Source organism: Pseudorca crassidens, chromosome 15, assembly GCF_039906515.1.
Source record: "Pseudorca crassidens isolate mPseCra1 chromosome 15, mPseCra1.hap1, whole genome shotgun sequence".
Classification (NCBI taxonomy): domain Eukaryota; kingdom Metazoa; phylum Chordata; class Mammalia; order Artiodactyla; family Delphinidae; genus Pseudorca; species Pseudorca crassidens.
The window spans coordinates 42689184-42716760 of NC_090310.1; the positions used below are offsets into that span (position 1 = coordinate 42689184).

General features: G+C 40.2%; 1 protein-coding gene across 2 annotated transcripts in view; it reads left to right on the plus strand.

The window, feature by feature from the left end:
• XRN2 (5'-3' exoribonuclease 2) overlaps positions 1-24965 on the plus strand; it is an 80098-nt gene extending 55133 nt beyond the window's left edge. For both annotated transcript variants that reach the window (XM_067707377.1, XM_067707378.1), the window contains 6 exons: positions 3702-3770; positions 3864-3995; positions 5837-5964; positions 16812-16875; positions 21937-22075; positions 24421-24965. In XM_067707377.1, the coding sequence (XP_067563478.1) occupies positions 3702-3770; positions 3864-3995; positions 5837-5964; positions 16812-16875; positions 21937-22075; positions 24421-24486 (598 nt within the window). In that variant the 3' untranslated portion in view covers positions 24487-24965. The remainder of the gene's footprint in view (positions 1-3701; positions 3771-3863; positions 3996-5836; positions 5965-16811; positions 16876-21936; positions 22076-24420) is intronic.
• Positions 24966-27577: the final 2612 nt, after the last annotated feature.

Consider the following 27577-nt stretch of genomic DNA (forward strand, 5'->3'; position numbering starts at 1 on the left):
TGTGCTTTAGCTTCTGTTGTTACTTTAGTTTCTAGAAACATAATAGTTCTTAGTATATATTTTGGGGAACAAATTAAAATACAAAAAATATCACAACCAGTCAAAGCTTAACTCTTTCTAGGAGAGAATAAGTCTTCAAATTGTTCTCAAAGATCCAAGGGGAATGAATGCTTTAATCTTTCAGATCATAAGTTGTGTCCCTTGTCCCTTCAGTGGGGGACCTCCAAACTTATTTTTAAATACTCCTTTTCTGTCTCCCAAAGGAGACATACTTAATATGGTTATACTTAATATGGTTACTTAATATGGTTATACTTAACCATATTAAGTATAAGATCACACTGTTGAGTGTAGTTCTGAGGGGAAGTGGGAGAGATATTGGAGATTGTTTTCTTATTAGCTTGGAAATGTTTTCCCTTTCAGAGCATGAACATGAATAGTGGAATTTTAAAAACAGTTTTATTGAGGAATAATTGACATATAATAAACTGCACATATTTGATGAATAAATGGATTTGTTTTCTCAAACATTACCTTCAGCTCTCATTAAACCTCTTGTAACCGTTGTCTTTCGAGAGAGATTATCCCTATGACCTGGGATTCTCTCTTCTGCCTGGGAGCTTGTTACTTGGCTGTTTCTTTCACTTCTTAGTTTCAGCTCTTTTATGCGTGCCTTTCAGGTGTTCCCCTAGAGCCCTCACCTAAGCATGATCTTCCTTCCAGCTCCAGCCCTGCCATTTCTTTAGCTTGCCCAGCATTCCCTAGGCTAGGACTGTGACCTCCTTTTGGTTCTCGCCCCATCTTTCTAATGCAGTGTGGCCGGTGGTTCTTTCTGAATTGCATCTTGGATTGCTTTTACTCTCTGACAACTTGAAGTAGCCTTACGTTGTGGTCAGAACAAGCCCTTCATGACAACATTCCAGTTCAACCAGGCCGTCTTACTGCCCACTTCTGTTCACATACTTTTTCATTCCAGTTCAGCCCTTCTCAACCGGGGTCCCACCTGAGAATTAAGTCTTGAGAACTTAAAGCATCTACTGCATGTAATGAACCAGTTTGTATCCTGTGCCTTTAGAATGGCACTGGTTATGTATCTTCCTTGGGAGAACTGAGAATGTATGTAGTCACTCAAATCATTTTTTGTAGGGCTTGTTACTTCTCTCCCAGATCCCCATTGAGAAGGCTGCTCCAATTAAACGGAGCTACCCCTTTCCATGTCTGTTCCATCCTGCAGCCAGTCCTGTCCCACCTTCAACCATAGCCTGTTAGGTGCTGTCTTCCTTGGTCCCAGGTGAAAGGCCCCCCTCCCCCATACATACATGCATTTAGCCCACACTCACAAGGGCGTGTGTGTGGAAGGCATGTGCACTCACATGCTTTGATTCAGCATCTTTCCTGTGCCTGTTGTTGCCTTTTCCACTTTCTTCCTTATTAAACTGTTATTAAACCTTTTCTGTCTATTTCCCCTATTAGAAGGGGAGGCAGGCTCCGTGCTTGGTCAGCGTTTGTGCCCCTGATCCCACCGTGAGACCGTGTATGCAGTGGGCACTCTGAAAATTTGTTTGGTAAACTGCCGAAAAGGCCTGCTGACACTAAGAGAAGTATTTTGAGATACTTTAGTTGCAAGTCTTGCTTTATCACCAGATTTCTCTCTCTCTCTCTCTCTCTTTTTTTTTGGCCACTCCCCGTGGCTTGTGAGATCTTAGTTCCCCGACCAGGGATCGAACCTGTGTCCCCTGCAGTAGAAGCTCGGAGTCCTAACCACTGGACTGCCAGTGAAGTCCCCAGTTTTCTCTCTTTACTATGTATCTGCAAAGCCCTAACAGACCCAGATACCTATCTCTTTCTCTTTCACCCTCTTAAACCTTTCATACTGCCTGTCGTGCCTGGCCCTGCCCTAAGCCATCTGGAATAGAGAACATCTGAGATAAAGACAGTTGCGGTGAAGAGTGAGTTTGTAAGAGGAACAGATTGAATAAATGAAGTGTTGTTCAGCTGTTCTTGAGCTTATAGCATCTTTATTATAAATGAAACTATTTTTGTGTACTTAAAATATACAGTTAAATCCTACTGCAACGAAAATTTCTCTATAGCAGATGGGCCCTAATTATTTTAAGTGGCAGTATTTGAAGAGGAAAAAAAAGTTAGCTATCTAAAATGTCAACCAGTTCAATAAAACCTTTTTTCACTGATTGCAACTGTAATCTGTAATCTTTGGAGGATCTTTGGAGAATATAAAAAAGCAAAAAGAAGGAAAGGAAATGGTTGAATGTGCAAGTAACCTTTTGGTGAATGTGTGTCTAGTCTGTTGCATGTGTACTTTTCCCACGTCATTAAGTATTTTGTTACATTTTAAAAAATATCAATTGAGCATACCGTTTTTAGAAAGAACCATAGTTTCTTTAACCAGTCCACTATTGTCCATACACTTAGGTTTTACAGTTTTTCAACATTATGAATACTGATGTTATGAGCATCCTTAAGTATAAACCAGGCGCGTATCCAGAGTCCTAGAAGAGACGTTGCTGTGTCAGAAGGAAGACTTGTGTGCTTTGGGAGGCGCCTGCACACACACACACACCCCCCACCAGAAAGGAGTTTGGCCCAGCTTGTTAGTCTGAATGTACAGCCTTTGTGTAGTGTTCAAATGGTGACTGTTACATTATCACAGAAACACACATTAGTAGAGCAGGATACAGGCTTCCAGCTGGGATGTTTTGTGTTTTTTCCCCTGTGGATTATTTGTGTTCTTTTTTGATTTTGCAAATGTTTCTGTTGTTGTTTGCATCTTTCTTGTAACAAGAGCTGATCTTCTCTAAGATGCCAGAGGGAGGGTCTTTGCCATGGCCTGAACAAAATGAAAGGTGTTTTTTATTTTTAGTTGTTGGAAACCTCTTGGACCTGTCTCTGATATTATACTGGAATTTCTCAAGAGTTGGGCAGGCAGTGTCTGTTATTTCTCTGTGATCACTCACAATTAGCTTGAACATGACTGTTGCACAGAAAGTTACACGAGGGCCATCCTGGAAATTAGTGGCGGTTTGGTGAGGAAGATGTTTAGCCATTTGGCAATTTGGCAAAATCCAGTGACTGAGATCATTTTTTTTTCTTTTCTTTTCTTTCTTTCTTTTTTTTTTTATGAAAGCTTATTTATTTATTTATTTATGTTTGCTGTGTTGGGTCTTCGTTTCTGTGCGTGGCTTTCTCTAGTTGCAGCGAGTGGGGTCCGCTCTTCATTACGGTGCGCGGGCCTCTCACTATCGCGGCCTCTCTTGTTGCAGAGCACAAGCTCCAGATGCGCAGGCTCAGTAATTGTGGCTCACGAGCCTAGTTGCTCCTCGGCATGTGGGATTTTCTCAGACCAGGGCTCGAACCCATGTCCCCTGCATTGGCAGGCGGATTCTCAACCACTGCGCCACCAGGGAAGCCCCTAAGATCATTTTTGGAGAACATTTGAATTTTAGTTATTCTGTGTAAAGGTCAAAAGTGCCTAGTTCCTTGGTGGCCTAGTGGTTATGATTCCAGGCTTCCACTGCCGGGGCCCAGAGTCAGTCCCTGGTGGGGGAACTGAGATCCTGCAAGCCACGCGGTGAGGCCAAAAAAAAATAAATAAAATAACGGTGAAAAGTACCTGAGTTTACATGATAGTTAAGTGAGGCTAATCCAGTGTAATCACTAAAATGTGTATTGTTCTCTTCTAGTATTAATTTTAAAGACCCACAGTTTGCTGAAGATTACGTTTTTAAAGCCATAATGCTTCCGGGAGCAAGGTAAACAACAGTGCATCTATAAAACTCTCCAGGTTTATTTTGTGTAAACGAAGTTCATCCCTATAACTAAATTTTGTATTTTCAAATGCTTAGAAAACCTGCACCGGTACTGAAACCTGGCGACTGGGAGAAATCCAGCAATGGGCGGCAGTGGAAGCCCCAGCTCGGCTTTAACCGGGACCGGCGGCCCGTCCACCTGGATCCAGCGGCCTTCAGGGCTTTGGGGTGAGTGGTAGGTTTCTCTGTGTGTGTATTTTGCTTTTTCTGGGTCTTCCACAAAGCATTAAGTCAGCATTTATGCCACAAATATTTAATATTTAATTAAATACAACTATTTTGCAGATATTTTAATGACTTTGATACTTTTCTGCTTTTCTTCATTTTTTAAAATTCACTTCCGTTTCTTTGGTCTGTATATTGCTTTATGTGTTGCTTGAGAATTCCGTTATTTTCTCTTAAGAGATTTTGCTGTCTAGAAGACTGTTATTTCAAAAGAATAAAACATGCTCTTTACCCTCAAGAAAGTTCTGGCCGAGTTCATGTCCGGGTGTCCCCAGTACCTCTGAGCAGAGCCATCACCTCCGGGGCTTGTACCCAAGCACTGATGTCTCCGTGCTGCCTTAATGTGTTTTCTGGCCTGTTAGTCAGGTTGAGTCTCTTTTAAGATGTCTGCTGGCCATTTGTATCTCCTCTGCTGTGAATTTCTGATTTTTATCCTTTGCCCTTATTAGCTATCAAATTGTCTTTTTCCTAGTTATGGAGACAACCGTATATAAAAGAGGGAGCTTTGAAACGGTAACACATAAAGCTGGGATAAAAAGAGCAATGTGCTGGGGTAAATATTAATGAGTTATCATCTATGAATTAATGATGATAACTCAAAAATAGATATTTCCAATTCATAGGAAAACCTTAAGATTCAAAATGGGATTTAGGCAGTAGGTTACCATCAGCAGCGTGTACTTTATACAGTGGCTAGTAAGGGACAGTGGGGTCATGGGTTTTGGATCCTAAACGTCTGGATCAGATGCCTTGTCTACCACTTGATATGTTTGTTCACGTTACTGAACCGCCCTGTGCCTCCATTTCCTGTGTGTAAAATGGGAATCATAATCACACCTACTTAACTCATGAAGTTGTTGTGGGGATTAACTGCTTAGGATAGTTTCTATTGTGGTTGGTTGGTCGTCTTCATTCTTAATAGTAAAAGAAATGCAAATCTAAAATATTCTTAAAAGATTTCTTTTTTGCATTATTTCAGCCATTTTGGAAAGCAACATAGAAATACCTCTAAATAGAGTTTTAAGTTCTGAAGGTACTCTGAACTTTTGATCCAGATTCCTGCTTATTGGAATTTATCCTGAGAAGATATTTTAGAGGAGCCTGGTTATATGCCCAGATCTCTCTAGGCATTGTTGTCTATACTACTGGTACTAAATGGTGGACTAGTTTAGTAAAATATGAGATATCAACATGTAAATATTCTATAGGTATAGATGTTAACACCTAGGAAGACTATGAAAGATATAGGGAAATGTTTGATATATCAGTAGTAAACTGAAAATAGTAAGATATAGAGTAGTAGTATATACAGTTGACCCTTGAACATCTCTGGGGTTAGGGGCACTGACCCTCTGAGCAGTCGAAAATCCTCAACCGTGGATTGTATAGGACTCTAGTATTTACTATTGAAAACAATCCACCTATAAGTCGACCTGCGCAGTTCAAACGCACGTTGTTCAAGGGTCAACTGCGTAGCGATAGCAACAGCATGGGTCTTTGAGGACAAAACAAAATATAATGCAAAAAAAGAGAAATAGACTCAGATTATTTTTTGCATAAAGTAATTAATATTTACATGATTATTAAAAATCTTTGGTGTGATAAGTGAATATTTGCTGTCACCATTATCGGGTACTGTTTTGAACTTTGTCCATTATAAATCTTTTAAATTTGCATTGTCTTAATCAGATCTAATAGTACAAAGACGGCTGCCAACATTTATTTATTACGTGTTGGATATATGTCTATATAATTGTTTTGCTGGCTGGGGGGTCCTTTTATAGCCATGTTATGCCCAGAGGCTCTGGAACTGGAGTTTACAGCAATGCTGCACCACCACCTGCGACTTACCAGGGAAACTTGTACCGGCCACTGTTGAGAGGACAAGCCCAGATTCCAAAGCTTATGTCAAGTAAGTTTTCAGTAATGGATTATTTTACCTGCTAAATTAAGTACTGCAACAAAGGGTGGCTTCTGATCTTCATTGCTAAAAAGATTTATTATGTCAGTGCAGACATAGTGGACTTAAAAACGTAATGTTTAGAAGAATTATAAGAGAATACTTCATACAGACTTTCAGATATTTTTATCTTATCTGTATATAGTTAATTGAATAATATGAATTGGATTTCTTATTTTCATTTCTAAATCTGCTTCTGGGTGAACATATGCAGAAAATGTATGCCAAACAAGCTCCTGTTTATCCATTAATACAGGTAATGGGGCAGTAGACATGGAATTGGAATTACTTGAAAGACAACAGTATCTGTTTCTTAATTCAAATCGTATCTTAGTAACTGCCTAACATAAAGACAGGCGTTGCCTTAGGTAGAAATATGCCTTTAACCTTGTGGTTCTGTGAAGACTGTGGCCTTTCCTTGACCCCTTATAACTTGTTTTGTGGGCAGAAGTGAATCAGAAATGTTAACTGTGAAAGTGATTATATGGCATTTGGATTGCAGTGGAAATGGGAGAAAATAGTTGAGTGTTGGGCTTCGGACTTTGTATTAATTTTAAACTGTATCCCCATTAACTGTTGTGTCTGAGCTCTGTGGCCGGGCTCATTTTCAGGGAAGTGTAGGTCACGTGCCAAGTTCTCAGAGCCCTTCCTTTGTGAAGCCTGTGCTTCTGCGTTCCGGGTTGTCTGGTTGCTGCCCCACCAGTCAGCCCCTGCGTGGGGAGGAGGGAGACAATGTGGCAAGATGCTAACATTTGTTAAATCCAATTGTTGTAGCATTTAAGTTTTTTTCTGAATGTTTCAAATAGTTGATAAAAATTAAATTTAGAAAAAACAGGAAGGGCTACTCTATTGCAGAGAACCCTTAGAACTCCTTTTAAACCAGTTACACCTGTCAAAGAAAGAACCAGATTAAAGTGAGGATTGTTGGGAAATACTTATGCTTTGTACTTAGTATTGTTTGCATGCTGATTTAGTTACAAAACCATTTTTAACCTGAAGCCCTGTAAGAAAGGAGTTCTGATGGTCTCCTTCTCTCAGGGTCCTGTTTTCACCGTGTTCTGTCTGTCTGTCTGTCTGTGTGTCTCTCTGTGTGGCTTAATGACACTGAATGGCGCATTGTTAGACTCCACCATGAAATCTGTGGACTTCAGCGGTTTTATTCTATTTAGTGAAGGAAGCACAGAAGGGGCACAGGGTTTAATGGGCTTCTTGGAGATCTGCTTGGTTACAGTAGTTCCCTCAGCTGCTTTCCCCCGAAAATTTAGCAAATAGCATTTCTGAGTATTTCCATTTGTAATGCATGCGGAATATGTATCAACATGTACCACATACAACAGAAAAGTCTAATCACTTTGTAGGAGTTATCTGTGCCCTGAGATCTCACCAGTGAGCGGTGAGAGCATCTCCAGCTAATTGTTAAAGCCAGCTGTTTACTCAGACGTTCTTTATCAGTTCCTTTTTCCTTGTGGCTCTTTGCCATTTACTTCTACCTCTACTGGTATCACAGCTTCCAAATACGGGGACAAAATGAGATGCAAGTGCTAGAACCAGGTATAATCTCTGTGGATTAGTATAGCCAGTACTCCGCAAGACCATGGTTGTGGGGAATTTCTGAGGTTGTTGCATTGAGTAGACTTTCCGAGGTGTGGCAAGAGGTTTGAGTAGCAGAGGTGAAAGCACACGTGCTCTGTGTTAAGTGGCTTCCTTCCACCTCCTGTTTCCTAAGGCCCAGTTGCTGGCCTGCTGCCAGCAGGATAAACCATAGTTTATCCAGATGGCACCTGGACATCTTACTTAAAACTTTGAAGTCTTTTTTTCCCACTAACTTAAATTGACTTATTTTTAATTTGTAAAGTGTATCAATACATTATGGTTTTGATGTGCTTGCTGTATGTTTTCAAATATACATCAAAATGAATACAACCATGAAGAGAACAAGCTTGTTCATGGACCCCCAGAAAATCATCTTCTGTACCACCTGTGACATGTATCACACTTGGGGAAATATTGCCTAGATCAATGGTGCTTAATCAGGGAATCATAGGCCATATGAGAATCTGTAAAAGTCATGGAGTCCCTTCCCAGAAAATCACTCAGTGTGGGATTCATATAAATCCAAGTACTGCATCCGAGGTCCCCTTCCACCCTGCAGGATCCTGTCCCAACAGTAAGAGAAAGAAGTCAGAAAGTTCTTTTATTTATCAAGGTCATACCAGAGGTAAAGAATTTTATACCTTTCAGGGCCTGCAATTCTAGAGTTCTTAGTTTGCCTTTTGTGGAAACAGACAACTCTTGTCAGCATCTGGGCATTTTATTTAAAATAGTGGGGTCCCCTCTTCCCTTTTATTACTTTGACTAACTCGTCATTTGCTGTTTTATAGCACTTAATTAGATAAAATTTGTTTATACTTACAAAGAAGCTTTGATTAGAAACTTTGATTAGAATCTGTTCCACTTAGAATCTCTTTAATTACATCATTAAAAAATAGGAAATATGCTTTGTGAAGTAGGGATTCACTTTGAGCAAGAAACAAGTGGCCCTCTCTGCCTGGTGACTTGTAAACATTGAGTCACCTGAGGATCAGTGCTGGGACTCTCATTGTATTTAACATATCTTTTCAAAGGGGGTGGGGATGGGAGGAGTGAAAAAGTTTATGGAAAAAAATCAGCCAGGATGCGATATTTAAATTGAGCCAACAAGGGGGAATTTGGAATACTTCAGGCTGAGAGAAAATAATGAGCTTGAAGTACACTGCAAGTAGTCAGGTGGTATTAAGCTTAGAATATAAAATTAGTCACAGAGTATGCATTGGAACTGATTATGAAGGTAGGGAGGCTGATTTTTTTTTTTAACTGATGTTTTAAATGTATGTTAACTGTAATACACATTAGTTAAATAAAATATGGTGTATAATAGTAAAACATTTTAAAAACCAATAGATCCATGATCATGAAATAAGCAGTTTCTCTGTTAATTCTTCATATATGCAATTTTTGAAAATTAGGTTATTATACATGTTTTCACATATACTTTTTATTAAAATGTAACATACATAAAGTGCCAAATCATAAATATACAGTTTAATTTTTTTTTTTTTTTTTTTTTTTTTGCCGTACGCGGGCCTCTCACTGTTGTGGCCTCTCCCATTGCGGAGCACAGGCTCCGGACGCGCAGGCTCAGCAGCCATGGCTCACGGGCCCAGCCGCTCCGCGGCATGTGGGATCTTCCCGGACCGGGGCACGAACCCGTGTCCCCCTCATCGGCAGGCGGACTCTCAACCACTGCGCCACCAGGGAAGCCCTACAGTTTAATTTTTATGAAATGATTACAGTCATGTAACCACCACTCAGATCAAGAAACAGAAAGTTGGGACTTCCCTGGTGGTGCAATGCTTAAGACTCCGTGCTCCCAATGCAGGGGGCCTGGGTTCGATCCGTGGTCCGGGAACTAGATCCCACATGCATGCCTCAACTAAGAGTTTGCATGCCACAACCGGGGAGCGGGCGAGCCGCAACTAAGGAGCCCGCTTTGCCTCAACTAGGGAGCCTGCCTGCCGCACCTAAGACCCAATGCAACCAAATAAATTAATTAATTAAAAAGTTACTGGTGCCCAAGAAGCCCCCCATTGTGTCCTCCCCCAGCCACTGCCCCTGCCCATTAAAGGCAACCTGACTTCCATAGATTAGTTTTGTCTTTTTTTTTTTTAAACGTAGTATCTAACAGTCTCTTAACACCGTTACCCTTTTTAAATTTGTCCTAAAAAGTTGTATGTTTTGCTTCTGAGATTTATCTGCCTGTCGCTGTAGCGCGAGTTCATTTGTTCTCATTGCTTCCTGTGTCCCATTATGTGACTGACCGTCATTTATCTGTCCAGTTGGGATAGTGTGGAGTTGGTCCCCAGCTTGGGGGTGCTTGGAATGGACCGCTGTGAAGCTCTCACATCCTGGTGCGTGTTGTAAACGCTTCTGGTCGGTCCGTTCCCAGAACTGCAGGGTCAGGGCTATGTGCACGGTCACCTTTCGTGAGAAGTGCCAGACACGGCCCGGTTTACATCCCCGCAGCAGTCGGGGGGAGGTCCAGCTGCTCCCTGCTCTAACCAGCCCCTGGTGTTGTCAGCCTGTTCGCTTTTAGCCACTCTGTTGGACGGGTAGTGGAAGCTCACTCACGTTGAATTAGCCTCTTCTTGGTGACTTGGAGCAATTTTTCATGTTTATTGACTGCTTGGATTATCTTTTTTGGTGATGTGCTTGTTTGGGTCTTTTGTCCATTTTTCTACAGGGTTGTCTACCTTTTTCTTTTTACTTTGTAGGAGTTCTTTTATAGTCTGGTTATGAGTTTGTGTGTGGGTTTTTTGTATTGGAAGTATCTTTTTCCACTTGAAAACTTGCCTTTTCCTTTTAGTGTCATCTGATGAGCCAGCATTTGGGGAAAGTGGGTGAGGCGTATGTGGGAACTCCTTGTGCCCTTGTAGCTTTTCTCTGGGTCTTGAATCATCACAATAAAAAACCGAGGACGAAAAAAATTAGTAGATATTTCATGTATTTTGATGTTTTTGTAAGTAATATCTTTTAAATGTCATTTTCCTGTTGCTTGTATATATAAAGAGTTGATTTTTAAATATTGACTTTATCCAACAACTTCACTAAAATTCGTGTATTCCAAAAGTTTGTGTGTTCTTTTGGATTTTTTCCCTACTCAGTCATGTCCTCTGTGAGTTGTGACAGTTCTATATATTCATTTTCTAATCTCGATGTCTTTTGGTCTTTTTGTTTTATTGCACTGCCTGGGACCTCCAGTGTGAGTCAGTGTAAGTGGTGATGGTGGGCATACTTGTTTCATTCCCAGTCTTAAGGGGAAAACTTGTAATATTTCACCATTAAATATGATATTTGCTATAGTTTTTTCATTTATAGAAGGAGTTTCCTTCTATTCCTTGTTTCTAGTGGGTATTGAATTTTATCAAATGCTTTTCCTCCATTTCTTGAGATGGTAATGTTTGTTTGTTCTTTTCCTTCTGTTACATGGTGAATGTACACAGATTGATTTTTTACTGTTAAGCTAACCTGGCATTACTGGAATAAGCCTAATTGTTTGTGATATATCAATTTTGTGTGCGTGTGTCAGTATAGTGTGGGTTATTTTTTCATCTCTATGTTATGAAAGATTAGTTTATAGCTTTCTTCACATGTCTGGCCTCATAAAACAAGTTAGAAAGTGTTTCCTACATTTTTGTTCTCTAATAAGGGTTACTGTGAGCTTGTTGTCATGTCTTAATCCTTAGACTCACACAAACCACTGAATTCTTCTATCTCTTTTTTGGCAAGAGTTTTTAAAAACTTTTTAAAGCAAAAAAATGTGCAGTTACATCTCGTTTCTAGAACCACAACTTGCTTGTGGAAAGACTTGGTGGTGGTTCTGTTTAGGGAGAGATGGTGAAAGTCTGGACTGATCTGTGGCGAAGTGGATTCCAAGTGGAGAAGGTGGGAATGGAGGCACTAAAGGACTGCATAGTTGAACGTGCGAAGTGCAGGAGAGAGAAGATTCCAGATGAGGCTCCTTGTGCACTGAGGGCACCTGGGGGACTAGAGAGTTTGGAAGCACAGGAGGATGGAGGAAGATGGAAGAACATGATAGTTCTGATTTGTGTGGAAGTTGAAATGCCTGAAGACATTGATGCCATCTGCCTGGAGGTAGCGATAAGGATCTGATACCTGCTCAGGAGAGAGGAAATTGGGAATCATATCCGTATAAGCCAGAAGTGTAAAAGTTTAAGCAGGATTGCGATAGGTTAAAGATTTCTAATTGCCCTTGGTTATACGAGAACGTAGAAAAGCCTGGGGTTGTGAGATTGGATTTCCTAGAAGGCAGCCATGTCATTTGACACAGTATTCCCTGATACCTTTGTAAGAGATGTGTTGGAGAAATAATCGGCCTAATCTAGAATAGTTGTTGCATGGTAGTAAACTGGTCACAGTTGTATGATAAGCACAGACAAATGCTGCCAACTGTCAAGAAAGGAAATTCCATGTTCTGGGATGTTTTCCCCAATACTCTTTACATGTGGCTCAACAGAAGATTTGGTTTTTCTTTTCTTTTCTTTCTTTCTTTTTTTTTTTTTTTTTTTAGTTTACTGTCATTAATATTTTTCTGGCATATTTATTTCATGGTCTCTTGTGACCTCTAGATTTCATATTTATGCAGACAGACCTAATCCTTACATATATGCCAACCAGTCCATCCATCCATCCGTTGATCCATCTATCCATTCATCTCTCTCTGTGTATTTTCTCTTCTAATTTGTATCTGATCCCTTACGTTTACATTTATATTTACATATCTTTTTTGAATACAAAGTGTTTTAAGGTAGTATTACCCTTTTAAGAAGAGCAGTGATTCCGGGGCGGGGGGTTGTGGTGGGATGAATTGGGAGATTGGGATTGACATATATACACTAATATGTATAAAATAGATAACTAATAAGAACCTGTTGTATTAAAAAAAATAAAATGAAATTCAAAAAAATTAAAAAAATAAAAATGGATACAAATGAACTAACAAAACAGAAAAAAAGTAATTATGGATTTTCAAAATAAAATGTCAGATGTCAAAAAGGATTATTTTCTAATGTTTAACTGTTTCCACATTAAATTACTAATAAAGTGAATGTAAAAATTGTATTAAAAAAAAGCAGTGATTCCAGATGTTTTACCCAAGATCTTTTATTTTCTCCCCATGAATCTGTGTTTGTCAAGATGCTTACTCCTGAAGTGCATGTGTTAATAAAGTATGTTTATTTTTCCTTCCTGTCTTAATTGGGTGGGTGTAGTCATGTGAATTCTAAACTTTGGAAATATTGAAAGTAGTTTGCAGAGATACCCAGTCTTGCCTTCTTGAGACCCTGAGCTTCTGAGCCTCCTGGTTGAGGAGGCAGCTCTCCTGGTCCTTCTGACATAAAATAACATGAAGAGTCACCTCAGCTGACAGCACAAGTGCACGTGAACCATGGAGCAGCATAGTGTGTTGGGGGGGGGGGTGGTCCTGGCTTTCCCTCCACCCTTATTAGCCTTGTGACCTCAGGCAGGCTTTTGTCAATACTCCCTTTCCTCATGTCTAAAATGATACAGAGAACACCCGTCTCACAAAATATTCACAGTAAGTGAGTTTAAGTTATTAAGTACTTGAAACAGTACCTGGCACATAGTAGATACTGTGAAAGTATTCAATGATAAAAGATCAGCATTCCTCTTTATAGAATTTTGAACTTCAAAATTTGTTTAGAGGGCTTCCCTAGTGGCGCAGTGGTTGGGAGTCCGCCTGCCGATGCAGGGGACACGGGTTCGTGCCCCGGTCCGGGAAGATCCCACATGCCGTGGAGCGGCTGGGCCCGTGAGCCATGGCCGCTGAGCTTGCGCGTCCGGAGCCTGTGCTCCGCAACGGGAGAGGCCCGCGTACCGCAAAAAAAAAAAAAAATTTGTTTGGAAATAGTTTTAGTAAAATTGAGATCTAAACTGTTTAGTCAGTCTTTTAAAATATTTGTAGTATCAATATCATAGCTGGTTTTTCATGTGGGGCAGAGTTAAATCAAGGAGAGCCATTGGTCATACTTCCAGCTCTGTTGAGTGTCTGCTGCAGGCATTTCTCACTGTCAGTCTTTGATGTGTCAGTTTTTGGCTGACGGGTGATTGTCCGGGTACTGGGAACTTGTCAGAGTCAAGTGCAGCCCCAAGTGCTCAGCATGAATAAAGCGTTCGCTTCTGCAACCTGGAGAACGTGACATGTCACTTCTCTTCATTTCAGTCGGTAAACTTGTCAATTAGCTGCATTTGAAAAGTGATTTTTGATTAGTGCAATCAGTAAACATGGAATCTTTTCCATGATTGCTACGCTGATTAGGTAAATTGTCACTTGAGGAGCTATTGGTGAAGCCTTGGTTTCTGTGGCTGTAGAGCTCTAGAAAAGGGATATGTTTTTAAAGACCACAGGAAAAAATTAGCTGTCATTTTTTTTCTCTCTCTCTTGCTTGTACCTTTGTGAAGTGCAATTCACTATCTCAGATTTTTTTTTTCTCCCTCTCAAATGGATCTTCTTTTAGAGCCATACAAATGAATGGTAATAAGTTTGTTTTACATTCTACTTCTCAGCCAGGAAATAATTTCTGCTTTATGAACACTCAAGGGCCATATATATTGCTCAGAGCCACATGAAGAGATTTGTTTAAAGGTAGCCTTGAAATTTGTCTTCAGTCCTTTTTATTTTTCTTCTTGGGTTGAAAGCAAGAGATATTTTAAAGTCTTAACACAATTTGTTTAGGTTTTTAACAAAAAACTATAGTTTTTGCATGTGCTGAGTTTGTTGTATGGGAAAAAAAAAGTTGTCCTGGAGGTGAGAAATAGTGAAAGCAAAACAGAGTGGGCAGCACCTGCCATACCAGAATTGGTGGGATAGGAGCTCTGGCTGTTTTTCTAGACATTTACAGGTATACAATTAGACTACTGAGAAGGGCTCCCCCTCTCCAAAAAAAGCATTTACACTTAGTGAACATTACATTCCAATTCTACTTAGAAATACTGGTGTGCTTAATCTAACACGCAGCGTGTTTGGATCTAGTGAACATGTATTTCCTGATGGTGAGGACTTTCCCTCCACTTAATACTGTTCCTGGGAGGAAATATACCAGCTTTTCCCCTGACTTTATTTTTCATAAAACATTAGGATAAACATTTCTGAAGGATTTTCTTAATGTAAATGTGTTTTTTTATTATCTTCATTCAATTTGATATTTATTAGGAATCCTGTGTGGAAGCTTTTATTAGTACCATGGAGAGTGTGTTCTGTGATGACATCATATATAAAGAGACACCATGCAACCAGAATCATGGAATTAAGTTTTTATGTTAAAAAGAGGCATGTTTCCAGGGTGACCACAGTGATTCTGGGACATGTGAAGTACAGAGCTAGACAGGCATCCAAATGAAATTTACTGTATTTCTTTTGACCTTTGCTATATTAGCTAGTTTTTTATAATAAGACACTAAAATATAATACTTCTGGGAACATTTTAACCAATTTTCACTGACCTGAGTTTTGTGCAGTATCTGAATAGTTACGGACTACAAGTTTAACAAAGTAATCATCAGGAAAAGTGGCCAAAATGTTGGTTTTACTTTCGGTAGATTGCTTTCTCGTAACTCATTGAAAATCGTATAGTAAACTATAGAAGTAAACTGCACAGGGGGTTTGCTGTCTTGTAAGAATTTCTGGTTTTCCCTCCTCCGATTTAGATTTTCTGGTGGTGTACAGTCTGCATAGTGATTCAGAAGTTATTCTGCGCCCAGACTAGGGATCCTGGCCCTGTTTCCTGTGGATTGTGTGGCAATGAGCTTCCTGAGTTTCCATTCAGGTTCTGAATATCTAATGACCAACGGGAAACCTCCTCAGCATTGTTCTCAGTTTGACCGCTACTAATTTGGTTTTTAAGAGATAAAAGGGGGACTTAATGCAGATTGACTAGGGATGCCACCTTTCTTTCAGTTCAGAATGGAATTCTGCTTGGAAGTGATGGTGGTGAAGGCCTCGCGCGTGCACTGATCGCTAGGCCAGGGGCTGGGGTGGCTCCCCTGGGGTGGTTTGTCCATCTAGGAGGCTTTCTTGGGGCCAGTACCTCGACTGTGTTGCTTCCAGAGCAGCAACAGCTGGGTGTTTCATGCTGGAACCTTTGTGAGCAGCCAGGTGCTTTACTTGTTCCAGATTCTCCTTTGCAGGGGGTTTTAAAGCACAATTCTACTTTTCTTTCTTCTTTTCTCCGCCCCCCCCCCGCCCCCAAGTAAACCCAGATTGCATTTTTTTGGTTGGTAACCAGAGATAAGCTTTCATTTCTTCTTTCCTTTAAGGAAGTAATTTCGAAAAGCATGTTTCTAGTTTGTGTTTCCATTAAAATGTGAGCCTGAATACATTATGGTAAGCCTTGTTGTCCTTGGGCCTTGGGAGTCTGGAGGAGGTTACTGTCCTCATGCGGAGACCTCATTAGACAACTCCTGGAACAGCTGTTTTAATTAGGTCACACTCAGACCCTGCCGGAAGGTGGCTGAGATGACTGAGACTGGGGACTGGAATGGTGGTTGGTTGATACCAACCTGCCGACTGTGCTGGGGGTGCCCTTCATCCCATTTACACAGAGGACCAGCAGCCACTTAACTATTCCTTGTAATTCGTTCGATGTTCCCAGCTTAGCTTCTGTTAGGGGAAGAGGTTTGACTCTCAGAAAACAATAGGGAAGTGGGCAGTCCCTTTATGAACATGTCTTCTGACCTGTGTTCGAGAGATTGTGTACTGTCTGCTTCATGTTAGCACAGCTAGGTAAGTCAGCGTTCTTTCCAGTTTACACATTTCGGGGGCAAATTTTAGGATTTCTATTAAAGTTACTATTCGTTCAGTTTGTATTTACGGATGAAACCAAAATACCATCGTTTTGCACAGCGTTTAAAATAGAAATGTAAAACACATGTATAGCTTTATATACACAGATAGTGAGGGAGAGAGAAACGTGAGTTTAATGACCAAGGCTTCTAAAACTATGTTTTGTTATCAAAGGAGAAATAATTTAACAGATTTACTGACCCTGTTGGTTTCATATCTTTTTACATTTCCAGGGTGTGTAATTATGCTAGTTATTTAATTTATATTCAGTCTCAACTTTTTTCAAGAATTTTTAATTATAATATATGTGGGTAGCTGAATAGTGACTACTTTTCAAAAAATAAAAAATCTCCTGTTCAACCCTTTCCTGTTTATCTTCCAGATATGAGGCCCCAGGATTCCTGGCGAGGTCCTCCTCCCCTTTTCCAGCAGCAAAGATTTGACAGGTAATATTAAAGCAAATATGACTTTTCAGTAACTTTTCACATCAGCATTTGAAGTTTGGGCTTTCTCTGTGGTATGAAATATACTTTCTTCCCTCTAAATAGTTTCTCTTGTGCCCTTTCTTTAGGAAAATAGATGGTTAACATGTTGAAGTAAAAGATTCATGCCTGTATACTTTCCTGCTTTTCTTGGTTCTTGGCCTTTATTTTATTGATGCTTTTGAGGTGCCCTGAAAAATGCAACACAGAGAGCTTAAAGTTGTATTAGGTTTTGGTCAGGCTAAACAAATTTCTTTTTAGAAGTGTTGTGCAGCTTAATGAGGCATAACTAATGGAGTTCCACTTTTATCATTTCTGTGCCGGCAGCGCAGCATCAGTACAGACCAACCATTGATTCTTGCTGCAAACCTCTTGAAGTCCTAATCAGCTTCTTTGGTACAACTTTTTCAGGGCTGACAGGCCTATTGTAGTGCAGTGTCACTGTAGGTCAGTAGTTATTAGTTGCCACTGAAAACAGTTTCTTTAACTACTTAAGACTGAACTGAATTAAATGCAGAAGGGACTCAGAAGAGGATTATGGGATCTGCAGTCTAATAAGTACCACGGACGAGGAGGAATGTGACATGGTTTAATAACAAGGGATGTTTGACATGTGTTCTTTCATTGATAAGTTGTGCTCTCCGAAGTCAGGTGGTCTCTGCACGACAAGGCAGCCGGGCGTGTTATGAATAATTATATTAACATCTGAAGAATAATTTTTTAAGGGCAGCTTTAAAGTCTGTCGTCTCATGCTGGTCTTGCCAGCACCAGTAAATGCTAAGACGAGTTTAAGCCCCCACATAGTACGGCTTCCTTCTTTGCCTTCCCAGTTCTGATCTGTTTTGTTTGCCTCTCTTCTGCCGTTTTAGCAGTCTGAGCTGTTCACATCTGAAATGAATGAAGTGTTGTTATTTGAACAGGGTTATAACCTCTACCCCCTTTAAGAAAGGTCTTTCTTTAGAGACTCCAAAACCTCATTTCATTATTTTCGTCAAGAAGATAAAAGAAATTATGTTATTCAATTGTTTATTAATAGTATCAGCTACTTAGTGCAAGCTGCATTTTAATTTAAAATAACTGCTACTGCCTGTGTTTATGTTTTGTTTTCAGTATAAGTGCTCAAGGCACATGGTATGTACCACTTCAGCATCCTCAGAGTAGCACCATTGTCAAACAGATTAAATGAGTGAGGGGTAAATTTTTTCTAAATTACATATTACCACATTCATACCGATCTCATTTTAATAACTGTCTTTCTCCATTACGTTTGTCAAGTTTGATCCTAAGATTTGGTTTCTCCACTTCGTTGCTTGCCTTTTTCCCATATTATTAATAATCACCGGTATTATCATGTGCTTGGGAAGTGCCAGCACTGTGCTAACATGCTTTTAGAAACGCAAATTCGCTTATTCCTCTTAGCGACCCTTTGAAGTGGATGTTATTTTTACAGATGAGGAAACTGAGGCACACAATTCAGTAGCTTATCTGAGGTCTCTCTTCCTCACCATCTTTTACTAAGAAACTTTTCACTCAAGCGAAACTCATCAGAAAACTGACTCTAAGCATCATATTCCATAATGCCACAGGGACTTCACAGAAGAAAAGGAGCCCCTTCCACTTTCAAGGCACCCTTTCTTCAGTCCTAAAGCTTTCCTTCCCTCTACACATTGTTTCCCTAAGATTATCACCTTGTGTCCTGACATCCATCCGTTTTTTTTTGTTCTGCCCTAGCCAAGTTGGTATCTTCTGGACTGACTCTGTGAACCCAACAGATCTGGGACATATTTTGTGGATGTTTTTGGTTTAGTTTTAGTCAGAAACTAAAATCATGCTGTAGAGCAGAAGTTACATGTGAGCGTAATATAATTCTTTCTTATGTCTTAAATCATGGTCATTTAAGACACACACCATTTATTCATAAAGAAAACAAAGTTTGAATTCAGCCTCCTAAACTTCACTATTAGCCAGCCTCTTAGCAAATACAGTACATCACTCGTTTCTACAGCACGTGTCAGTCTAACCTTTCTGACCTTACAAGACATAGAGGAGAAAATACAAACTCATAGTCACTTTGACTTTGCTGAGATGTCACAACTGGTAAGTAGAATTCTTCCTAGAACCAGGTTTTACTGATGATTAGTTTAGTACTTTTCCACTGCACAGTTTTGAGTGTTTGGTTGAAAACCCTATTAGAGAAGAAAATTTTGAGTGTACTTTTTTTTTTAATAAACTACACTGTTTCTTGAATTAATTCCTACTTTGAAATAGTATATATAATTCATATATTCATTTCACTTAAAAATACACTGGGCGCATCCCTGCCCCCACCTTCTTCTCCCCACACAGAGACAACCTAGCGATCATTGTGTTGATGGTGAGTGAGGTCCAGCATGTGCCTCCTCCTCACCTGAGTTTCTGCCCTGTTGTCTGTGTCTTTGCCAGTGGAGCATTCTCTTTTCTGGCCATATGCAAGGTTTTTTTATCCATTTAGTTTTTAACTTAAATGGGTGCTAAGCTCAAAGCTGATTTGCCACATACACACACACAGACACACACAAACACACAGACACACACACACACAGACACACACACACACAGAGACACATACACATAAAGATACCCCAGTGGTAGTATGTAGTTATGTCACATTACCAGCTACTTTCCAGAGCAGTAATTTAGAAACTTAAGAATATTGTTGCTATTCATGATGCCAAATGCCTCAGTTAAGTTGCCTCAATCGATGGCTACTGATTTTAAAAAGTTAAAATGTGTCAGCCTCAGTGCTTCCATCCCAGATTTAAAATGTATTTTCCAGGGTAAATTTCAGTTTGTAAGTATTTGCAAACTAATATAATTAGTACAGTGTAGAAAAATGATAAACTTGTGTAAAATAAAGGCCTTTCTGCCACTAACAAGCAAAAGAGAGTAGTACATGTCCCTCTTACTTGCTCTTTCCATTTAATTTTAATTAAATTATTTTTATAAATATTATTTTTGTCAAAAACATTTCAAGTAATCATTTCAAACAAAAAGGAGAACTTTGTGCTTTTAAATTGTGGCTTTGTTCCTAACCTATTTTTAAATCATAAAATAATGTAAAATTGCATTTATAATGTATTTTATCCATACCAGCAGATTTTCCTGAAACTCAGTTGAGTGAGTTTTAGCATTATAAAACTGTAAAGAAAAAATGATCACAGTTAATACAATGTGTGAGTTGCACTTAATGCAAGTGGGTTTTGCATGCTCAGTTTTGATGAGCCTCCTTGGTCACAGCACAAACCTCAACCCCTCAGTCCTGCAGAGAGTGGAAGAGACCATATGTTCTCTACATATGGAGCTGTTCTTCCTAAATAGATGAGGCCTTCTCACTAAAATATAGTTGTATTAATGAATCCAAAAAATAATTAAAAGCCCTGAATATATGCATATTCTTTCTGAGGTACAGATTTTTCATTTTATTTTGACTCACAGAAAATTATATTATTAGAGTCCTGATTTCACCACGAACTGTGAAGAATAGCATTGGCCTTTCTAGAGTTCTTAAAAGAGCTGTTCTTAGAGCCATCACACAAAAATAATTATCTTTGGTGTTTGAAAAACAAAACAAAACAAAACAGGCAAGCTCCAAGTGAAGGGAGGAGAGTGGGGGGTAGAGAGGATGGATTCAAGCTTGAATAGCTGTGAGAAGAATGCATTACACAGTGAGCCCAGCTTTGGGCTTTTCCCCCTAAGACCTAGGAAGTGAAATTCATAAGCTGATCAGTTACAGCTAATACCAGCTAGTCAGTGCTTTAGCAAATTTAAAGTTTGCTTATAATTCCTCCCAACATCTGTAATGGCCCCAAAGCTTCTAATGCTAAAATATACTGGAGAATTTTGCTACTGTTTATTCTTTGTAGTGACTGTTCTATAAAGTGGAAGTTGAGGAAAATGCCTCAAGAAAGTTATGTCATACATGGTGATTGCTTTTAGAGGGTAATCTTTGCTGCATTGTTTATGTGACAGTTTTAAATTGTTATGATTTAATACATCATACCTGTTGCTTTGTATCTGCAAAGTTAAAATAGGCACTTGAAGACAATTAAAACATTTCTTTTGACCATAATCTGGGCCAGCAAACTGGGTTATAATAGCTGTTGAATCTGTGTTCCCATGTAAACTGTACACCAAATGCCAGTCAGCCCATGCCAATTAGTGCTCATGTTGCTAGGTCACCGTGGTCAATTGAAAGCTGCATCAATAGAACTTGAAAAGGTTTCCTCCTGATCAGACCTTCTGACATATTGAGCAGAATAATGGATGGGAAAAAACAGCCAAGTCCCCTACCCTAGATTCAAAATACTCAGCAGTAAGAATTCATTTGCAGTGTGCAATTAACTAGAAAGAATGGACTCCAAGAACCAGCCTGGACATTTTTTAAAATAAAGCCTCATTCTCCTGTCTTGTACATGTTTACTCTTTGGATAGCATCTTATTATTATTATTATTTTTTTTTTTGCGGTACGTGGGCCTCTCACTGTTGTGGCCTCTCCCGTTGCGGAGCACAGGCTCCAGACGCGCAGGCTCAGCGGCTATGGCTCACGGGCCCAGCCGCTCCGCGGCATGTGGGATCTTCCCGGACCGGGGCATGAACCCGTGTCCCCTGCATCGGCAGGCGGACTCTCAACCACTGCGCCACCAGGGAAGCCCTGGATAGCATCTTAAAATGTAGCCAACTTGGTGATCTTGGGTCCAAAACTTTAAGTGACTAAAAAGAAAACTTGACAGTTGAAGGTGAACAAAATTTTTTTTAAGTCAGACCTTTCTGATTCAATTGAGTTTAAACATCCTTTTAAATAAATGCTGATACTTCCTGAAACATGTTAAACAACACTCACTGCGAGGGACATAAAGGCGACTCTGATACTACATATCCCCTACGACAAATCCAGGCAGATTGGATTGTCCTCAGATTTGGAGATGATGATACCTGCCAGATTTTAGGCTTCTGACTTTTAATGCAAACATGATGCTTTTCCACAGAGGCGTTGGGGCCGAACCTCTGCTGCCATGGAACCGGATGCTCCAAACCCCAAACGCAGCCTTCCAGCCAAACCAGTACCAGATGCTCGCCGGGCCGGGCGGGTATGCACCCAGACGTGATGATCGCGGCGGGAGACAGGTGATGCAGCGGGGACTGTGGCATGGAAAGCTTACTGCTCACTTTGAATGGAACCGTGCCTCTTGGGACTCCATGGTTTGGTTTGGTTTTGGTTTTGGTTTCCTTAAACATCTGTGGATAAGTTACTGATAGAGTAGCTCAGTCGAACTTGGATCCCTCATTAAAAATGTATACGGGGTGAGTATCTGCCTCACTAAATAGGTTATCCTTTGATGATGCTGAAGAATTTTCAGACCAAAAAAGCCCCTTTAATCACAGCAATCTGATATTTAGCACAAATATGGTCTGTCACCAAAACATGTTTATCCTTAGGGTATTGCTTTTTAGTTTCATAGAAACTAGATCTCTCAAAATAAATGGTAATGTTCTAGAAGCTGAAAGTAATATTTCACCTTTTCAGCTGTTATCTTTATTCCTCTTGGGAGTTTTCTGTCTTGATTCATCTGTTCTCTATCTTCATGGAAAGAAATCTTTCCTATCTAATTTCCCACTTTTTTTTTTAAACTAAATTTAAACAGCTATACATTGAGTGAGTATAATAATTCCTAGACAAATTCAGTAAATGTAAGCTTTATTTCCTTCTCTTTATAGCATCTACTTTTAGCAGCATTTAAGCCTGAGGTCTGTTTGCCTCAGTCTGTTTGTCCCCCAGCCATTTGACACCCTGGCCAGTATTTACATGCTCTTTAATCAAACGCTTGCCAGAGAACAGGATCTGAATGCCGTGATTCAGAATGTGTGCTATTCCTGGAGTTGGCACCTGTGGTGATGTGAAGTGGTTTTTAAATTGCTTACCTGGTGTCGCCTACAGCCTTTTGCAGTGCTTCGAATATTAATTTTCTAGCTCAGGTTCTTGCCATGTGTCCCTTTGTTCTGCCAGCTGAGAAAAATCTTCTGCCAGCTAAGAAAAATCTTTTTTTTCCACGCTTTTTTGGTGTATTCTTACAAGTCTCAGTTCACTTTACAAGAAAGTAATCATCTTGTCTTTTGAGAGAATTTTGTTACAGTTCTTTAGAATCAATTTGTAGAATATGACTTTGCATACTCTCAGCCCGAGATCTCTACAGATGCTATTGGTAGGTTCAGTAGATTGAGACTATTTATGCTGCTAGTGTGAAGGGGACACTGGGCCAACTAAATGATGAATATTTTTGAAAGGAAGGCACACTTGCAACTAGAAGAAGTTCTGGAGGAAGTTCAGTCCAGTCACCTCATTTTTCCAAGTCAGGAGTCGAAAGCTTAACCCTCCTGCCTCTGGGTTGGGCAGCAGAGCTGGGGACGCCTGTGACTTCGGACCCTAGTTCAGCGCCTCCCCTGCCTCCTTTAGGGGAGCACGTCCCTTTAAAGGAGCCTTCTGCTGTTACACGAGGTAAAATTCTTATTCACTTAGGAGATGCAAACTGGTTGTACATTATAATTCTTTTAGGACCTTTTGGAAATACATTTCTTTCTTAAGTCTCTTTTCTGTGGAGATTTTTTTTAAAAATTAAATCAGAATTTTGAAGCGCTGTTAAATTGTAGAAGTTTATTGTTAAAAGCAGTAAAATTATGACTTCATTATATATTTAGTGGAGTTTATATGACTAAACAAGTCCTTAGCCTACATTATGACCTTGAAGGACTACACATATTCATGTTATAATTTAAACTAGTGAAGCGCTCTGAGTGGCAACATGGGGAAGGGGGTCCATTTCAGAATCCTCCGTAGAAAGGGAATTGTGATGGGAGACACATCACATTTACCTTCAGGTTGTACAGAAATGTTATTTGCAAGCATATTAGGAACTGTTATGAATATTGCCAGTAATTGATTATGTAATAACCTAATGTGGTACACTATTATTTATAGCTAAACAAACAAAAAACCCTAAAATTAATAGTTCATTAGGCCTCAACTGATGCAGCAAGCTCCTGCCTTTGTTAAGCAAAACGACTTTCCTGGTATATAATATGTGTGTGTGAAGATGATGTGGGCACCTTACCACAGTGTGGCTTGAATTACTAGCTGGGGAGGGGGTGGTAGGGAGAATTGAGAATGACAAGTGTTTTACACAGGACACTTAACGATCCTTCATTTGTGTGCATTTTAAGGAATTTCTCAAGCGCTTGTTAAGGCTTGTTTGGTTAGTTATCAGTGATAGCATTTATGCTGATGTCCCACTTTGCATGCAGCTTTCTATGAAGCTGCAGACCAAAAGCACCCGTTCAAGGAGACCTTCCATGTGATATACCTGTGAGACATATTCACCTTCTTTATAGTGTGTTTTTCCACAGAGAAGTAAGATTAGTTTCTTTGCAGGAGTGTTAATCCAGAAGATAAACTCTCTCTTTTGCTCTTTTTTCAGGGATATCCCAGAGAAGGAAGGAAATACCCTTTGCCACCACCTTCAGGAAGATACAGTTGGAATTAGGCTTTTGTAAAGCTTTCCCAAATCCTTTCATCATTCTACAGTTTTATGCTATTTGTGGAAAGATTTCTTTCTCAAGTAGTAGTTTTTAATAAAACTACAGTACTTTGTGTATTTCTTTTAACTGTGTATATTTCTACTGATCCGATCTCACTGTTTTATGTTGCTTTCCAAAGATGTGTGTTGCATAATACAGTGGATCTGAATTTATTATTGCTTGTAAAACACATTTGATGGAACAGGAATACTGGTTTTTCATTATGTTCAAAAATCAAACCAGCTGTGGATTTCAAAACACAGTGGTATTCTAGATCATCTAAGATCCATGCTGATTTTTAATGCACAATTGGGTATGAACTATTGAGCTGGAACTCTCAGCTAACTAGAGTGTATATTGTTCAGTATTTCTTTGGGAACATTTCATTAATGTACTTGTCATATGGAAATTTCTGGACTTTAGTAAAAAAAAAACAAACTTAAAACCCTGGCCTCTTGTTTTTCTTTTACAGTATTTAAACTTTGAAAATCTTGGCCAAGCATGTGGGTTTTTTTTTTTTTTAATTTTTTATTTTTTTTTGCGGTACACGGGCCTCTCACTGTTGTGGCCTCTCCCGTTGTGGAGCACAGGCTCTGGACGCGCAGGCTCAGCGGCCATGGCTCACGGGCCCAGTTGCTCCGCGGCATGTGGGATCTTCCCGGACTGGGGTACGAACCCTGCATCGGCAGGCGGACTCTCAACCACTGCGCCACCAGGGAAGCCCTTTTTGTTGTTTTTTAATCAGTATATCAGAAAACAATTTATTTCTACAATTAGATGTCAAAAGAAAATCAGTGAAGAAGTAGATTTGAAGAGGATATGGTCAGCAAGACAACCCAACCGACCCATGTATGTGTCTGCTACTGATTTGGCAAATTATAAAATCTTCATGAGAATAAATTATTTACATTTTACAAATTTCATTTAGATTTATACTGCAGTTTTAAGGACTGGTTTTAAATCTCTAAGAAAAGTTGAAAAATTCCGGGGAGTGGTTATGAGTGAAACAGGTGAGAGGGATTGAGGTACAAACTTCCAGTTACAAAATAAATGAGTCATGGGATGGAATGTACAACATGGGGAATATATTCAATAATATTATTTTTGTGTGGTGACAGATGGTAACGACTTACTGTGGTGATCATTTCGTACTGTATAGAAATATCGAACCATTATATGCACCTGGAAGTAACACAGTGGTGTAGGTCAGTTGTACTTAAGTTGAAAAAACACTACACAGAACCCAATGGGAGGGCAGAAAGAAAGAAAGAAGAAAGAAAACTTAAAAAGTTTAATTCCTAGCTAAATTGCCGATGTTCCTTGGCAGGTTTTTGCATTATTTCACAATAGATTCCAATTTGTACTTATCTTTTTCTTGCTACTAAGCACACTATAATTCCTTACATTTACGCTTGCAGTTCACGTGCAGCACTTCCATATGCATTTTCCTTGCCACAACCAACCCAGACACACGTATGAAGACTTGCTGCCTTGTTTCCACCTTTCCATTGTAGCCTCAGATTGTAAAGTAAGGTTTCTCTCTGACTTTCTGACCTCGGACATTTTTGCTTTAGTATTCTACAAAGGCACACTTGTTAATCTTAAATCTATTCAGAAAAAGTCCCACCTTAAACCTTGGATAGGAAGGTATTTTGAAGCTATTGAGTTCATTGCTGATGATGGGTGAATAGAGCAGGGTCCTTTATTGTTGAGGTAAAGAGTCTCTCTGCTGGGAATTAACACAACCATTATATATTACTTCACAATACATTAAAGTGGGAATAATACCTTCTGTTAGATTTCTCTATCTTCCAAATACTGAAAATGTATAGCGCCTAAATCAGTATTGCATACTCCAAAGGAGCCCACATACATGTCTTACTTAGTGTACAGAGCTTCCTAAGTACACCATACCCACACTTCTGCAGAACCTATATTTTCTCAGATCTTTAATTTTGGTCTAGTTTTTGTTTTAAGCTATCATGAGTGTGTCTAAAATAACTTTCTGATTTGGCTCTTTCACCATTACATGTAACGGATCAAAACAAGTTTGAAAATTAATGTTTAAAGTGTTCTGAAGACACCTAAGCAAAAAGCCTGATGGAAAAATTAAGCCGGCTAGAGTCCCACTAGCCGGTGGTGAGACCTCGCTTCCTTCCCTCTCCGTACTCTGCATCTCTTTCTAACTTGTCCCCACGTTTGAATCTCCCAGAAAAATGCCCTGTTATTTCAACAAGTACACGCTTTTTAGAACTTTAAATGGCATGTTTAAAGCTATAACTATCCCCTCCATGTTCGGGTGTAAAGTCAACGGGTCAATTTTATGTAATTAACTCCACTGTAGTATGTTTACGTAGGGCCAAGTTTTTTCAGGGTCTCATTAAAGATTTGTAAGAATCTTAGAACCTGGAAACAGCCCGACTTCATCGCGGCGCTAAGAGCCCATGGTGAGCAGCTGTCTTCCCCGTAGGGTCCAGTGAGGCAAAGCCTTAGAGCCCACGGCCATCCATCGGAAGCTCTGTCCGGCCGCCGTGCAGCGTCGGGGAGGCAGGCGGGGAGATGACCGGCAGGCAGAGCCCGAGCCAGGGCCGGGCGGGCGGGCTCGGGGGGCGCTCGGCGGGGGCGGGGACGCCCGCGGCCCCGAGGCTCGGGGAACCCGGCATCCTAGCCCGGATCCCCGGCCGGACCCCGCGCCGCAGCTTCTCCGCCAGCCCAGCGTCGTCTCAGCTCCGCACGCGTTCGAATACCGGGACCTGGACGGAAAGAGCGGAAAGGGTCCTCTCCCGAGGCTGCTGATTTAAGTTCCAAGCCTGAACGTAAGCGAATTTCGAAATTTGCTTCGAAATTAGAATGTAGACATTCTCCGAAGTCACCTGGACGCCCGGTTCACAGGCGGCTTGCGGCCCCGTCTGCATCCCGCTCGTCGGCGCCGCTTCCCGCCCCCAGGGCGGCCTGGAGCCGACCCACCGGACGCGTGCCCGCGAGCGACGGCTCTGCTACTTCTAACCGGGAAAAAAGTAAAACTAATGAAGTAGCAAACGCCCCACTCGGGGTGAA